We start from the raw sequence: 17,517 nt of genomic DNA on the forward strand, positions 1-17,517 counted from the left end.
CTGCCCAAACCTTTTGTCAAAGCCGCCAATCGCCATTAACACTGTCAGAGGGAGCGGCGGGTTTGGCTCCAGAACAACTGAATTGCAAAAAATCCCTGTGCTTTTTAACACACAGTCCAAGCAGAACAATCCTGTGCAGGACGTCCTGGATGACTAGAAATTAGACAAACACCTCCACATTGTGTGCTGTAGAAGCAGTGCATGATCACCCAGCTAGAATGTAAACACGCAGCGGCGTGCAGTCAGAGAGACATTCGAACCGAACCCGGGGTCGAGGATCGTCTCGGTACACATCGCGCTTCTTTGCTGCATCTGGCCTTGAAGGCGGCTTTATTCAGGCAGCAGCGTGCGCAGGAATGATGAGGGAAGTGTACTTAAAGAGGTGTGTGCGTGTGTGTGTGTGTGTGCGCGCGCACTGTACATTTTTGACTTCTTGCCATCAAGTCAAGCACAGTCTCCGGAGGAGGGAGTGAGCTGGAAGCCGCTGAGAGCCATAAATCTGAAACCTCCACAGCGCAGTTCCTTGTTCGGCGCGTGACATGTTTATTGTCCGCTTCTCATTTCTCCACTTCGCCTTCTAGTCTCCTCAGGTCTCGTGCCTTTTTTTTCTTTCTACACTGTGAACTTTAACTTGAAATCCTCATTGTGAGGCACTTCTTCTATTAAGTCTATTAAGCCTCCAACCACGTGCAAGGCTTTGAAGGCACTGCAGATTCTGTGGTTACTTACCGGGCAGAAGCGTGGGTCTGGTGAGTTAAAGTCCACAGTTGACTCCATGCTGCAGGACTTTGGGACTTTAGGACTTTGTGATTTGATCGCATCGCTGGTTATTAATCTGGCCGCTTTTTTCTATAATAGTATCAAACGTGTTGATATTTATTAAAATTAAAAGGCAGCAGTAGTATTCATAGTAAAGAAATGTGCTGATCCTCCTGTGCTGATGGTTTTTCAGAGCAGCTTATGGTCATTTGAAGAGAAAAGATCGTTTTTGATCACTCCTACACCTAACTCACTCAGCGCCTGCTTTTTCAACCAATCAGTGAATTAAGGACAGATTACCTCAATAAATACATATGTAGGGTGTTTCTAAAAGTAAATAAAAGATTCAATGTCAAGAATGCTACTTTTCAATCCCTCATGAGACCTTTCCACTGACTTCTACCTTCGTTTAACAGAATGTGAAGGATGCAACTTGGAAGAACCCGTCGTATCACAGAACAGAAAAAGTCCTTTTCAAAAACACCCACAGTAAAGTCCGTATTTTGACAAGCTAAACTTTATAGAACAGCAAACAAGTATTATAATACACACACACACACACACACACACAGCAGACTGGTTCCATAATTAGCTCAAAAACAGGAGCGTCCTGCAGCCGTTGCAGCAGAGCGGGTTCCCTGTGGCAGCTGGTTTGGTCCACGCAGATTGTTTCTGACACTGATGGAGCCGCGATGTTTTTATTGTACCGGCTCCAAGACCACATTTTACTGCACTCCTCTGCGGTGGCAAGGATGCCTATATAAGGCTTGGTATCAATTAGGCCCTCGGGGACATGAGCAAGCGTGCACACGCATACATGCACACACTTCCACGGCTCTAATTGCAATCTAGAAGAAGAAGAAGTATCCCTTCATGGTTGTTGTTCTTTATTCTTGAAGAAGCCTTTTTTTAACCACGAAAGTCGTAGCACCTCAGATCTGCTGCAACCAAGTGTGGCACTTGCTACGCTGCGAGCAAGGATACAGTTGGGGAGGAGGACAAGAGACCCCTCTAATCCAGGAACCCAAAAGCTCATTGTAATTTAGTCAGAAGAAGGCAATTAGCGAGGGAAGGACCGGTCTTTGCCAGAGCAAGCAAACGGCTGACACGCGCTCAGGGTAAACTCGGCACCCAAAGTGCAGCTGTGCCAATAACGTGACAAGACCATGGCTGCCATTTTTCTTTTAATGATAGCAAGTGCACGTTTTAAAACGTAGAAAGAAAAGAACTAATGTGTTTCTTGGTTCTTCTCAGTAGAGCGCAAAGAAAACAGCAGGTTGAACGTCATTTTTTCCGAATCGAAAGACAGCGATGCCCATTGGGGATTTATTGATTGCCGCTCTGACGTAGACGATTAAAGGCAGGGGGTGGAGTCCCTCTCGGTTGGCCTCATCTCACATATAGAATGACACCTTTTAGTCCTGCTTATCACAGTCGTTCACTTCATGAAGAAGGTACATTCAACTATCGTTCTGTGGTAATTGGGAGTATAAATTATTTTATTTGTTGGTAGATTAGACAGACAGCATTTGATAGTTAGCACAATATTTTCTCCTAATTATGAGGTGCAGAATATCTGGCTGCAGGATGAGGATTGTTTCCATAAACTCGACAAATTATCAGTTTAAGGCTACTGAGAAAAAAAGAGGCTACTTCCCACGTCCGCTCACACATCCTTCCAAATGCTGCCACTATTGTGAGCCCTGCTGGCCGTCGTACTTCTGCTCTTTCCAGGGAAACGTTAAGTGGTTGTGTGTAATTTATGTCAAGGATAATATTATCACCCCCAGTGCATTATTGATTCTGTAGACGTTCCTTAATATTTGCTCTGGCGAAGGACGTTGACTCTACGGGATGATTGCACTGCTCAACGGCCCAGGAAAATTAAGTATAATTATCAAATAGCCCACTTAAAACTTAATCTAATGAAAATGACTCCAGAAAATAGTTGGACCTTATGGTGGCTTAGCATCTTGCACCTGATATAAGAGACCCTGCGCAGACGGCCCTTCCTACGACATTTCATATGCATCAACTCGATCAAGTTTTAAAATATATCTATTTTTACATCTGCGCAAATATCTGCATGAACACATTCACAACCTGCGCGTTGTAATGCAATCTACGCTAAAATATTACATCCACCGCGTTGGCCGAGGCAGCAACTAAGACACTAACTGCTGTTATTCTTCTCTTTTAAATCTTGCTCTTCTGTTTGTTTGTTTTTCTCTTTATCTTGGTGATCGCCTCCTTCTTCACATTTTCACTGACCTCAAATTATGGGGCTCACAGTTCATTTTCCAACTAATTTTTAAAAGCTGTATTTCCGGCAGGGTGTGTGTGTGTGAGGTAGGAGCGTGGCTCCAAAGTGAGCTTCTCTGGATTCCCTGATCACATTTCACCTCACCTGTTCATGCACCCAAGCTGCCTCCAATCCACTAATCACCCTGCAGTATATCTGCCCCGGTTCTTCATACCCGTCGCTAGAATGTTGTTTCAACCAACCGGGTTTGGCGGCTGGGGTGGCAGTAAATAAGTTCCCTCCCGCTACTCCCTGGTCTGCTCCCATATATCGTAACACTCATAACCACGACCACGGTTTGACCTGTTTTAAGCAAAATTCATTATGCACAAAAAGTCCCATAGTCTGCCTGGACCCCATTTCAACGACCGGTACACACTTCAGGTGCAAGTGACAATGTTCCCAGAGAAAAGTGAGTAAATGAATACATTCTACAAGACCAAACTCCAACGAATAAATCATTCACGTTGCGTCTGGGTTGAGCGCATCATTAGACATGGTGAAGAGGAGTAATGAAGTCAGGGGTGTAGTCGGGCGAACGAATAGTACCGGTAACCAAACGGAACAACAGTGACCGCAAACTAGTCAATTAAAAATAAAAAAACAGAAGCGAGGCAACTGCAACAACCACTGCATACAATCTACAATTTTATCTTACTCACATTACTTGCAGTAATTAGTCAGCCAGGGCCGCTTTTGAATGAAAGCAAGGATCGCTGATCAGCACTACCATGTTTCCCGACCGTGCATGCGGGGTGACCCGATAACGTGGCGATCTACCGGCTGATCGTGATCGACTATTGGCACCCTGCTCTGCAGTCTACGGAGTGAAAGTTTGAAATCTATTTGTTCCGCATGTTGTTTTTTTCTCTCTTTTTTTGCAGTGCGAAAGCTACAAAGATTCACCTTGTTTGGGGGATAAAAACTATATGGGCTTATTTTTTTGCCACATTACATTCACAGCTTTGACAGTATCCACGAGAAAAATGTTTTGAATATATATATTAAGTATCAATTGTGAAAAAAGGCCATGGTTGTGTCAAGGACTGAAGTATGAGCTTAACAAAAAATTAAATTGCATTATAAATGTTTGCAAAGCCACAAATTGTGAGAGGAACCATCTCTCCATCGCCTCCCATTAACACCCCCACAGCACCCCTGCTGACCAGGGGGACGGCGAGGCCGAGCAGGAGAGCGTCCCTATCCGTCTACCTCTGTCTTCACCCCGCGAAAGACTCGTCTCCCCTCGGCTATCTCTCTACCTTAACTTTCATCTCCAGCCAAACGTCTGTGCTGGAGAAAATCCAGACAAAACAAGCACGGCGAGCTCAAAGGAAAAAAATACCAAAATATGTATTCTCCAAGTTCTTACTTTTTTATCAATTTTTTTCATCATCAGATAGACATCTGGATAGCGGGAACCGAGGCCAAAGCCAAGTTTTAGTTTTGTTTTATTTTTTTTTTCTCCCCGTGTCATACAAGTCCAGGTCTTCACTTCAACAAAAACAAAGAGGGGCCCCATTTGGAAATACATTTTCTGCTACAAACTATCATCTCATAACACAAATATTACCATTAATGACTCAATTTCCTTCTAATTTCCGTATCGCCCCCCTCCCCCGCCTAATTAGGCCGGTTTGTTTGCTTTGTCATCCTCCAGTGATAGGGGGCCTATTTTGTTATTACAAGCAGAGGGGGGACCCCTGTGGGAACTCACTGGGGGAGGGGGACCCACTGCAACACGCATTACCACTTGCGAGTCGGCCCTTATCCTGCAACACCAAATAGCACTTAAGGTAGCACGCTGAGTCAAGAGCCTCTCTGTCTTTATCTCACTCCCCCTCCACTCCCCCCCCCCCTATCTTCGTCCTCAGCCTCCCTCACTTTCTCACCCCGTACATCTCCGTCACCCCTGCACTCTCTTTTCCTCTTCTCTCTAATGGGCTGCTGGACCCAAATAAGCTGAAGCCAGCGCTTCTCTCTGGACACTGAGCCTAATTAATTGGCCGCATTGTCCCATTGGGGGAGGGGGGGAGCAGTGGGGGAAAAAGGTTAATAAGGGAGGATAAAAAGTGTCTGGCAAAGGAAGAGAGGGGGATGGCTTTATTCTATCATTCTTCTTCTGAGCGACAGAGGGAGAACATGCGTGCTCTTGTGTCCGAGGTGACTGATGGGAAGGGAAACTGAGGGAAAGTGTGGATCTGCATCCCCCCTCCAGTCTTATCTGCGAGAGCTAATGAGTGATGGATTAACCTAGGATCACCCCTGGCAAATTGAGATGACCCCTGCAAACTTAACCCCAAGTGCCCCCTGCCAGAAGTCCGCATTCCACTTCACACAACCAAACAAATACACACATATACACATTTATTTTCTCTCAGGGAAATGCCACCCTCTTTGAATTTTGGAATCCGCGTTTTTAGATTAAAACCGGTGGCATCAATTATTGGCCTTTTTATTAGGGAGGCATCACCCCCAGAACTCAATTTTACAACCCCAAGAGAAGAAGAAGTCATACACATCACTCTTCTCAAGTTAATTGTAAATCCGTCTACTTCGTGCTGACCTCTGCTGACGGAGATCTATGTGTGCAACCAAGTCGACCTGTAGCCTGGAAAATACAGCTTCGTTTACCGGCTCGTTGGGCCCAACAAACTACCATCCGTTAGAAAAACTGTCGTACCATTATACAGGCAGTCCTCACACACACATACACACACACACACACACACACTTGCAGAACTGTGACTCTGAGGCATCCATGACAACCGGGCTGCTACAAACCTCTGGCTGCCACACACAAACACAACCACACACAGCCTGCGCCGTGACTTATATGGGAAAGACAAAGGCGCGGATGATAAATCACCGTCACCTATTGAAACACACACACACACGTACGTGCAAACACAGAAGACATTCCAGGGCAAGATTTCTTTTTTTCTGGCAGCATGTGAGCTTGTTTGACGCAAAATGAAATAGTTTGAATCCACTTGAGCTGTCAAAGGAGCTTTCTCCGAGTCTGTGTGTGTGTCTGTGTGTGTGTGTATAACAAAAGGTAAAAACAGATTAGCCCACACATATTCAGGTTGTTTTAACACTAATTGCATGAAGAGTTACTTTCCAACCCAACAGATTAAACATATACACATGATTAACCAGTGCAGAGGAGGCAGCTGATGGAGGACGGAGGACGACGGCAGCGTACTGCACAAACATGAGGGGCGCTGTGATCCAAGTAACATGCCGCTGCTCGGTAGTGAAGACATTAGTCATGTGTAGCTGCGGGTGTTGGGGATGGCGGCTTGCAGCTCCGTGTGCGCCCGCTCGTGCTAGGTGGTCCTGTCGGCGAGCAGCGCTACTCCTGCCTGAGAGGCTTTTGTATTTTGCCAGGCCTTTTACTTTGAATCAAACGCAGGGCCGGCTGCAAATACAAAGCTAGAGTCTGTTTTTTATTTGCTTTTTGTTGATGCCCCCCCCCTCCCCCCCTCCCCGAGCTACAGGGAGATTTCGGCGGAGTTGTAAGAAGCTGCGCCAAGGTCTTCTCACGTGGGAGTGTGAACGGGCTTGGATAGGCATAACGTAAGAACAGAGCGGCGTCACTGCTCAGATGCGTTGATTGTACCTGAAAGCACGAGAAGGAATGCAGCATGAGAGGATTTTAGTTCAATCTCATTAATATTGTACTTGCGCACACTGTGCCTTGCGGTGATTGCTTTCTCGCTCTCCCCGTGGCTGCAGCCCAGCGTTCTGTATCTGCTTTGGTAAATAACATTCTGCCTCCTCTCGGTAACCGTGCAGCGACCAGCGGTCATCTGAGCGGATTCTCTACAGCACCGAGGGTCGAGGCCTCGGAATCCGGTCACACACACACACACACTCCTTGCTTTTTAACGCAATCCCTATGCATACATTATCTCACACAACACATGATGCATGAACCAGTCTCTCTCTTTGACACTCGCATACAGTGTTTTCTTGAATTGTGCTGCTTAGTATCAGACCTAATTACTGCATGACTGGCCTTTACGTCGTATTGTGCACCCGTTTAAAAAAAGATTTTATATTATATATATATTCCGTCTTTCAGTCCTCTGTAGCTCCGTATCTCGCTACATTTGAAGCCTGCCAACTTTTTAGCAGTCCAATGGAAAAAAGGAGACATCTTTAAATTTGTCTTATAACTGCACACAGCTCAGAGATGCACTTCCACTCGGCGTCTCGTCGGTACAGAGGATAGTCACTGCGTATGTCCTTAAATGGCTCCAATGGGAATTACGATAATTCTGATAAATTGCCTCAAGGAGTTTCATTTGAGTCCGAGTCGGTCAAGTGAGCTACATTAGCCGCTGCTAGCATAACAAAAGCAAATCGCATAATGGATAATGTAGCTTTCAATTGATATCGAACAACTCCAACAGACAGGCGGGCTTTGATTCATGGAGCTGGCAAGTGATGCACTCTTTATGTGTGAACACATGCTGATGTTTGGTGCAGCTTTCAATTATCCCTAATCATCTGGTACCCACTCCGCACAAACACCTATGCTTCTCCGCTGCTCAGTATCCGCCCCACAGACACACTCATCCCGCGGGTTCATGCCAAAACCCACAGAGACACTCCGTCGGCCTAAGACGAGCTTCGACTGTGGCATCAAGTCACCAAATAACTCATTAACAGATGTCTCTCCAGGCGCTGAATAGCAGCTCACATCCTGGACAGATTACTGCCAGACAACCCAGATTAACACACACATGGCTGCATCAATCCGTTTCTTTTCCTACATCAGTTGATCTACTGACTGGATAATGTCGAGGCCTCCCGGCAGCGAAGAAAGACACGCGTGAAAACACACTCACAAGCATGCAGACACAGATATAAGCAGGTAACCAGCAGGTATCAACAGAGACTTGAGAGCAGCATCGTGTGTCTGTCTGTCACTAATACAAAAACGACATTACGGCAAATATGTTAGGAGGAAGAAAGTTAAAATGATTTGAAGTGAAGTTAAAAAGTACAATAAAATGTTTATTATGATAAGAAAATGCCATTGGGATTTTTTTGATCAACTTCCAGTTTGCAACACAGTATCACATTGAAGAGTTTTGTTAACCAGGAACATTCTTCTGGGAGTCACCACAGTGAGTACAGAAAGCAGCGTGTCGCGATTCAGATGGTTTTGAATGTTATTTGCACAGTTAATTGTAGCTTCATTGATAAATATCAGCACCGCTATGTAGCTATCAAGCTTCGAAAAAATATATATATTTTGGCTCGTTCTTTTTGGTTAGCGGTTGCTAAATCTCTGAAACCACAGGACCTTTTGACTGCTGCAAAATTGAAACCCTCCAGTGTGCCAGGATGCTGTAGCTGCACACAACGCTGCCCCGCTGCCGCACATCCACGCTTCTCAAAGCAAGCAGCCTACAGCACTTATGTGTCTTTCAAACCCCTTTTCTGCAACAACTAGCAGCACTTTTGCAGATGTTTGTGAGCCGTCCCAATCATGTTTGAACACTGTTCTGGTGTATTTGTAATGCATTTAACTTTTTGCACCTAAGGCAACCAGGACCAGCAAGCTCTCTGTGCTGTCAGAGTGTCCAATCAAAATAATGAAGCAGCTGTCATCACTGCAAAGAAAACCTTCATGTTTGTGGTTTTGAAGAAAGATTAATCAAATTGTTCAAATCTTTTGGAGTGCAAAGCGCCCAGATTTCCCCTCTTGAATGTACCTGACAGTGTAAAAACATGTACATGGTACATGGTGTGCAAGTGACTTCTGAAAAGTGCAGCTCATATTAGGGGAGTGCTGTTTGGAGGAGGAAAAGATCAGTTTGGATCTCATCAGCCAGACCAATTACGACCAGCTGCTGTGGATTGGCTGAAAACATTTCAAATGCAAGACACATACACAGCATTTTCCTCCCTTAAGCATTCAGCAATATTTCTGATCATCAGTAGTAGGAGCATGATGGCTATAGGGACAGCTGGATTCTGTGATTAAACCGCCACAGTCCTCGATAAATTTCAGCGGCAGCAGGGGCGACAAGAGGAAGTGAGTACAGGCCAGAAGCCAGCGGAGTAACGCAACAGGCCTTCCTACCAAACCGTTTCTCAAAAGTCAAGTCGATGTTCAATTCCCGGTACGACATCCGGGCGCAATCACGCCGGGTAAAGATGCGGACTCCCACCGTGAGGGGTTCTGTACTGCATTTCACGTTGCCGCCAAGGCAAAGACACCAAAAACGCCACCGTTGAAATGTTCTGCTTGCCCAGTGAGTTCCACGACCGGAACACACACGTGGGTATTTCAGAAAAGATGTAGTCTTTTCTGACGAGCAAACCCATTCCATCACCCCAAGCAGTGCGACCTGAGCTTTGTCAAAAGGACCTACAATGGATTATAATGAAACTGATATTGTTTCCACTTGAGACTAACAGATATTTCCAGGAAAACGGATAACCTACAGATGTGTTCTGGATTCAGTTGAATATTCGTTGTGTTTCTCTCATGGGCCAAACACGTTCTAATTAGCGTTTTAGTTTGTTGTCTTTATCGGCATGCTGTCCTTTAGACAGACTTTATTATACAAACCTATTTACACTCTTCAAAGGCCTGTCAGAATGTTTAATTTGCAATCAAAATTGCATTGTTGGTAAAATATTCCAACTCCAAAGGGCCGCTGCCAAACACTGACATTAATAGCTTCAAGATCCTCCATGCTTCCACATACCAACAAACCAAAAGGATGGTTGAAGATCCAAACATGCTGTTAAATCTATTTTTGGATTGCAAGGTCAAATAACAAACTTAAACATTGTCAAATTTCAAATGATCCACCTGACCTTACCTAATCAATAATCAAATGAAGCTGCAGCACTGAATCTCGTATTGTATCCTTGAAGGTTTTATCAGTACATCTAAATAGCGTAGGCTACGTACCATGACTTCAGTAGGGGTGCTAAAATGTGACGGCTTGGACAGCTGTCTTCTGAACTTCCAGTTCTATAGAGTCAAAAAGCGACTGCCTCTGACTTTAATCCCCAATGGACCCACACTTACTGTTCACCCAGTACATAGACTCAATGAGCACAGAACCTTTACAGCCGTGATGATTATGTCAGCATATTCAGAAAAGACTTGACGCAATCAGAAACCAACTCCGAATAGTGAGCTAAAGTTACACATTGGAGATGTCATCTGGCGGCGGTATCGGTTGTCAGAATATCATATACATTTGCATTATTAATTGTGATTCAAGGCTTGAGTGAATAACAGTATTTGCAACATTTTTCCGAGCAGAGGAAGAAATAAAGCTTTGGCTCAGCCTTCCGCTAATCTCCTCAGCTCTCAAGGCTACTGCTAAAGCCTACACTATTTGAAGAGACGGCTTGACAACTTGTAAGTTAACAACTGCATAGTTGGATACGTAGCTGGCTTGCTAATAAAAGAAATAATCAAATTTGACTCGTTTTGCAGCTGGCTAATTAGCCAGATAACTTGCTAATTCCATCATACTTCTATGCTGCACTGGTAAATATGGCCGGCTCTCATGGTCCCTCTTCCTAACTCAACGGTGGGAAGCTACTTCCCTGGGAGGGAAGCATGCAAAGGCTCCAGAGGGAGCTAGCGTCTGCTGTCCCAGACTGGCTAAGTGTGCTGCCATTGCACGGTAATATGGTTACGGTCAATAATGGTCAATTTCTGACTGTGGATGAAGGAAACTACCGCTTAGAATAGCAAACAATCCAACAAAATGGGTCCGCCAACGTTAACCCATGTGTTCAGAGAATTATCATGCCCTCCACCTACACTCGCATCACCCAAAAATATGTAACTGTGTATACTAACAGAAAATGGGTCTTTCGGAAACAAATGCACATTTACAAGACATACATGCAGTGCCACAGAGACCAAAACATGCTGCAGGTTTTTCATTATTACTGACTTCTCAGCACGTGTGTGTGTGTGTGTGTGTGTGTGTGTGTGTGTGTGTGTGTGTGTGTGTCATTTCTGTCCTTTTTGGTGTTTTGTTACGTCCACTTGATGTACCCTACAGTCAGGCTTGCTTACAGTGGTCATGTTTCTGTCTCCTGGAGAGATACAACAGGCCTCTAAATCTAAAACAGAAGGTTGAGCCGGTCGTCTGGACCATGAGCGACTTATTTTTGTAGCGGTTTACAAAACGTGCCATAAACACAGATAAGAGCTAAGATTCTGAAACAAGAGGGAGGCCGTTTATTCCCCCCTGTTTGAACTAGCGGCTTAGACCTGAAGAAAACTCTGTGTGCGCGCTGACTGAAGAAGTGAAGGTGAGGACCAGGACAGTGCAAAGTGCAACGCTACTCCGTCAGTCTATTCCCAGCTTTGTTTGCTGTGAGCGGGACTAACGAAGCATCCCGCCGGCAGCTTTGAAGATAAAGGATGCCGGTTCCAATAAAGCAAGCCGCTCAAACATTAACCAGACCTTCAGTCATGTCTGAAAGGTACCTATCGAACATGACGACTGAGAGAAAAACATCTCTTGTGCCTATACTGACTTGATGCATTTTCTTTCTCATTGTGACTGGTGGGCCTGTCTATGATTTGGATCTCATTTGACACATGTAAGACGACCGTAAACACCTCACCAAGGCAACGGTGAACTCCATAAAATAGGTCTGTGATATTTTATGGTCAGGGCAACTATTTCTTCGTGCAGGCACCACATTTCTCTGTGCTGCATTCCTTCATGTATGTAAGTGGCTGCACAGATGTTTGCAAAAATCTCTTTTTGATTCTGTCAGGGAAAAAAAAACCTGCACAGATCCCAGAAATGGATTTTTGCCGATGGCATTGCTGGAAAAACGTTCTGTTATCAAACTTTCCTGTAGCCGTTTCTGGAATTGTCTTAGACCTCATTAAGGTAGTGGGAAGCCATCCATGGAAGTTAGAAAAACACACCACAAACATCAGTACATGTACAGCTGTTTTTAAGTGTTTACTCATGTTCGCCCTAGCATTTTGTTGACCTGTTAGAGATTATTTTTAAGTTTAAAGAGCACTCGCATATCACAAGGCATAAAAACAACTTTGACGTTTTTTTTTCTTTTGTCTATACAAACGGCTGTGGCTTTAAAACTCAATTATTTTAATGGGTATTAAATCAACCATGTCAACTTGTCAGCAGCACGTGTTTGCTCCTGTCAGTCAGATCCCTCTGAATAGCGCCTGGGAACATTTGAGGGGGGGTTCTGAGGGTCAGAATTTTATATATAAGAGGCACAGACAAGAAAAAAGCTGCAGCTCCACTCAAATCTCCCAGTTGGCGGTTCCAGGCATATATCGTAGCTCTGATGGAGAGAACCTCCTCCAAGTTACAGATACGCTATCAATGCAGGAAGAAGAAATGTTTCTTCCCAGCAGCCTGTTGGCCCGATATTAGGGGAGTTTGGAAAACAATAATTTAAAGAGGCCATGGAATTGTCCCTGTGCCTCTCCTCGATTTTCCCGGCTCCTGTTCCTCACACTCTTTACTTTTTCCCTACTGTCGTCCTGCTGCACCTCACTCTGTCCCTGCTTTTCGCTTTGGTTCAGTCCCCAAATTCCACATCCTTCAAGCATCTTTTCTTTTTCTTTTTTTTGTAATCCGGCCAGATTATTATTTAAAACATCTCCCTTTTTCATACTCAAATAGTTTGAACATGAAAATGCTCAAATTGAGCGGGTTAGTTCACACTACTGCGGTTGATGCATGTAAACTGAGATTGACGCGTGTCTGCGTTGTGTCTGCGGTAAAAGCCACTGAACTATTTGCATGAGAAGCTGCCCCTTCTGCTGCGATGAGTCAATAACCCAAATGGATGGAGGCACACACACACACACACACACTCACACTGGGGCGCCCTCTAAGAATCCTGATGGAAGTAATCAACAAAGTGCACTTCAGGAGAAACACATGAGAAAGACCTTTTTCTGTGTTCGTGTCTTTTTTTGTTTTGTAGTGAACAGCTTACATCAGTTCCAACACCACGCGGTGCCAGAGCTTTTATTTTGGTGCACACAAACACTTCTGTGCTAACTAGAACCTCGTGAGAGTCTGGAGACACGCTGCTTTCGTTAAGGAGGGGACGACAAAAAACTGGATTTCGGTGTGATCACAAACGTTTCCCCCACTAGATGCAACAAACATCTGTTTGTTACTACAGGATACTATTTGTGGGAGTTTATCGGGATCTCCGCCTCACCTGATTCATTTTTTTCAAGCCTCTATCTCTGTACATTTTGCGTATATTTTTTAAAAAGCTGTAAATTCAATCTCCCTCTGAGTGCTGAGACATTTGAGCGCCATCTGAATGCTAGGAGTTTAGCTGAGGCAATATTGGGCCTCTAATGTTATTATACCAAATAGGAATTCAAATGCTGTTTGTGTAAATGCTTCAGTAAGCATGATCTTCAATATAATGAGGCCCTCGACTACTTTTTTAAAAAAGTGACAAATGTAAAACTGCATTGAAGGCATTGTTCACCTGACTTAACCTGTCAAGTTTTGATTTGAGAGTAAAATCAATTTCCTTTATTTATTTTACACATAAAGTGCTTGAGTATTTGAGAATCTGCTTAAAACTGTGCCAGAGCTGTACAAATGGACGACGTCGGCAAAACAAAAAACCTTTTTTTAAACATCTGCTACGTGTCAAAGTGGCTGACGTGTGCCGTGACCGTCAGTATAGAGTCGTATTTCTTCCTGCAGCAGACTGGGGAACATAAAGCGAGTCACTCTGAGGCTTCAGTCTCTATCAGCAACATCTTTCCGTCAGTTTCCTCGCGCTGACCCTCCTCCCCGTGAACCTTTTTATCAGCAGCAGCCGGACGAACATTAACGTACCGTCAGCATTCTGTCCAGTGATTATAATGAAATTAAACTCAGGAACAGCAACAACAAGAAACACTATTTCATTTAGAATACAGCAACATAATTCAGCAATTTCATTAAATGATCTTCTCTAACTGTATCCAAAGGTAAAAACCTGAATTAACACAAACCTGGCTTGTGTTCTGCAAGGTACTACAGGTTCATACATGTGTCTGTGCCAGGTTCTAATAAAACTACTGTAACCGACCTGTCGGCTGTCAGACACAAAGAGCAGATAAGATCGGGGATTCTTTTGTTGCCGTTGTTGTTTTTACACCTGCTTTCTTTTAAGGTTGGAAAATTGTGAGTTGCATGATGGTGTATTATATTTTATCAGGGTTTTTTTAACTGCATAATGTGAATGCTCATTATGAACATATCTGAATAAAAGTATAGTTCTCTATTTTTTATTCACAATTTAAAACATTTTCACTATTTAAAAATGTACAATTAGTAAAAGAGATTTTAATATCTTCGAATAAAATCACACTTTATAAATTTGTAATACTACAATCGTTTTGTTCTACAGTAACACACGGTTGATACTGCATTTCCGAATCATTTTGAAGAGTAAAAATGTGCTTAGAAAATAAATTTAAAAGAAAAAAAGGAGCTGTGTTGAATTACCAGTGCGGGGAGTTTGTTAAAGGATCTCTGAGATGAATTTAAAGGCTTCGCTTCATCGCAACAATTAAGTGGAGCAAGTGAGAAATGATCCCGTGGACGACGAGGAGCCGCGTTCCCGTTTGAAGCGGTTCAAATGTGTCCTGTTATAAATTAAATGGACTTTTCAAATTTCATTTCCACGTCGCGCAGGATTTATCCCAATGATATACTCGCCGCCGAACGAGCATATCTTACACACTGTTAGATCTGGTTTTGCTTAAATATTGGTTTGAATTTATTGCCAAGCTTTACAATTATGATGATACAATTATTTTAATAACCATATAAAATATAATCAAACCTATAATTGTGCATGCCTGGAATTCACTTGACTCTAATTAATATCCCCCCCCCCCTTTCTTTGTGAAATATGCCCACTGTGAAAACCCCGCCAGTCCCTCCGCGCGCCATAAACACAACCCGCACCACGTAAACTCTAGTTCCCGCTCCGCTGCAGACACTCGGCGGGTTCGGACTTACCGACACACTCGTTGGCCTCGCGGGCCGTGGCTCTCTGCCACGGCCTGTCGTAGTGGAACGGCTTGCACCTGTCGCACTCCGGCCCGCCGGTGTTGTGCTTGCACTCGCACACCAGACCCCCGTCCCGGTCCTTCACGCACCGGGACGCGTGCCCGTTGCATTTGCACCTCCCGCCGACCTGCAGGTCCGACACGGCGTAGAAGTACGAGTCCCGCGCCACCTCCGAGTCGTCCTCGTTCTCGTCGCCGAACGTGTGCAGCCGGCTGAAGATCACCTTGACGTCGGTGGCCGTCACCCAGTCCTGCAGCACCGGGGAGTTGTCGAAGTCGTGCGCCGACGGCCTGCCGTCCAGCGTGCTGAAGGCGATGAGCCCGCCGGTCAGCGGGTACATGTCGGTGTGCGAGTCCGTGCAGACCGCCTCCTGCTCGTTCTGCTTGGTGATCGCGGCCCTGTTGGGCTTGTTGTACATCTTCCTGCACTGCGTCGAGTAGAACTGAAAGGGCACCCACGTCTTGCCGTAGTCCATGGACTTGTAGATGACCATGGACTCGGGTCGGGGCGAGCAGAACTGCAGGCTCACGTAGGTCACCTCGAACTTCTTGCCCAGCGACAGGGTCAGCGTGACGTTCTGCGGGTACTGGACGAAGTTCTCCGACTGCCAGCAGGTGAGGTTGTGCGGGTTGTTGAGGTCCGTCAGGTACGCCGGCGGGCGGCACTTCTTGGGGTCCGAGGCGTCGCACGTGTGACAGCTCCTCGTCCTCTCGTCCCCTTTCTCCGCCGCCGTCACCACGCAGTAGCGGCCGGGCGTCTTGCCGCAGGAGCTGGACGCCCTCACGTCCTTGCCGAAGGCGGCGTTGACGAAGTCCGGGATGCAGCGGCGCGGGTTGCCGTGCTCGTCGTTGCAAGGGTCCGGGGGGGAGGTCTGCGCCGCGAACAGGCTCGCCCCGTAGCCGCCGAGCGCGCTCCGGCACGACAGGGACGCGGCGAGCAGCACCGCCAGCGCAACGTCCACGGCCCTCATCGTGGAAGGTGTCCCTCGGTTCCCAAGTGGCTCTGCCGGCTGGGGGGGCGTGGGGGGGAGGACACACGAGGGAGGAAAGGAGACGATAGTCGGGGCAGAGAGGGAGAGAGAGTTAAGTTTGGCGATGCAGCAAACATTCCCCACATCATACCCCCCAAAACACTGCAACACTGGGTGTAAAAGTGGCATTTACTTCACACACATGGCCATTTATTTTGTTGCGAAATTTCTGGATAAAGCTTACTTTACCTGAGAATTATTTAAAGACAAATTAATAATTTTCCTCCTAACGGGCTCCAATCACGGCTTGTCCCGTTTTCCTGTATTGTTCCTTCGAAAAAATAAAAAAATAAATCTCCTGCGCAAAAGCAGAGGAGCGGCTGGATTTTAAGAGTCGCTGGTGTCCTTATAGCAAGTCCTTCCTTCCACAACCTCTCTCTATCTCTCTACCCCCTCACTCCCTCTCCCTCCCTCCCTCTCTCTCTCTGTGTCTCTGCCCCCCTCTCTCTTTCGGGTCGGATCTTGCTTGGCACAGCTCTTTGGTCAGCTCATCTAGAAGGGGTGACACCGGGGGGGACATCAGCGGTCAGAGGATCGGACACGCGCGCAGACGCAGATGGAGATGAGAGGAAAAAAATGTGTGATGCGTTGATTTAGCGCGTTCCCCACCTTCATCTCCACGCGCCACCTGGATCGCGTTGTGACAGTTACAGAACAAAACTATCGTTATGCTTTTATACCACGGTGATACTGATCATTCTCTGGAATTTTCCGATGTTTTTCTAGAGCTAAGCCTTATTTATACCAGAAATATAATGATGGCGCATTTACTATAATGAAAATAAAAAATGTTTTTTTTGTTGTTCAAACCCATCAATGCATCACACCATTTGAAGTGAAGATTTCCCATCGTCGCTCAACCTGTTGAATGCTGGCAAGAGCGGCAAGAGCGCCATCTGGCGGCCATAGAAGGAAACCCCACCTCCGCCTGGCTGCCTGAGATGAAGTGGTGTCTTCTACTTCTCCCAGGCGGTGGAGGCAGAACACCGTCTGCTGATTGGCTATATTCTATACCGACAGAGTATTCTGAGATACTTTCACTTTCAGAATCAATCATTTTGATCAGTTGGAAGACCCTCTCCAACAGATGAGGATGTTGATTGTAATAAATTAATATAAATAATAACGTAACTGTTGTTGTATAAGAATACAAAGTTGGCCTATAATACTGAATATATTTGATACTAATTATATTTAAAATATTGAATAAGTGATTTTTAGACATGAATTAAAAGTTAGGACTACCAATATTATGTAAATAATTAACCATGGAATAAAGCTGTCGCACAATTAGTGCATATGGCGAGAACAATACAAACGAAATCCTTTATCAT

At 45.3% G+C, this 17,517-nt stretch overlaps 1 protein-coding gene across 1 annotated transcript in view; it reads right to left on the reverse strand.

Moving 5' to 3' along the window:
- ntn1a (netrin 1a) overlaps window positions 1-16,768 on the reverse strand; it is a 47,003-nt gene extending 30,235 nt beyond the window's left edge. Inside the window, exons 1-2 of the mRNA XM_040186438.2 lie at window positions 16,373-16,768; window positions 15,103-16,162 (exon numbers count right to left, since the gene is read on the reverse strand). Of these exons, the coding sequence (XP_040042372.1) occupies window positions 15,103-16,123 (1,021 nt within the window). The 5' untranslated portion in view covers window positions 16,124-16,162; window positions 16,373-16,768. The remainder of the gene's footprint in view (window positions 1-15,102; window positions 16,163-16,372) is intronic.
- Window positions 16,769-17,517: the final 749 nt, after the last annotated feature.

This window comes from Gasterosteus aculeatus, chromosome 9 (assembly GCF_964276395.1).
Source record: "Gasterosteus aculeatus chromosome 9, fGasAcu3.hap1.1, whole genome shotgun sequence".
NCBI classification, from domain to species: Eukaryota; Metazoa; Chordata; class Actinopteri; order Perciformes; family Gasterosteidae; genus Gasterosteus; species Gasterosteus aculeatus.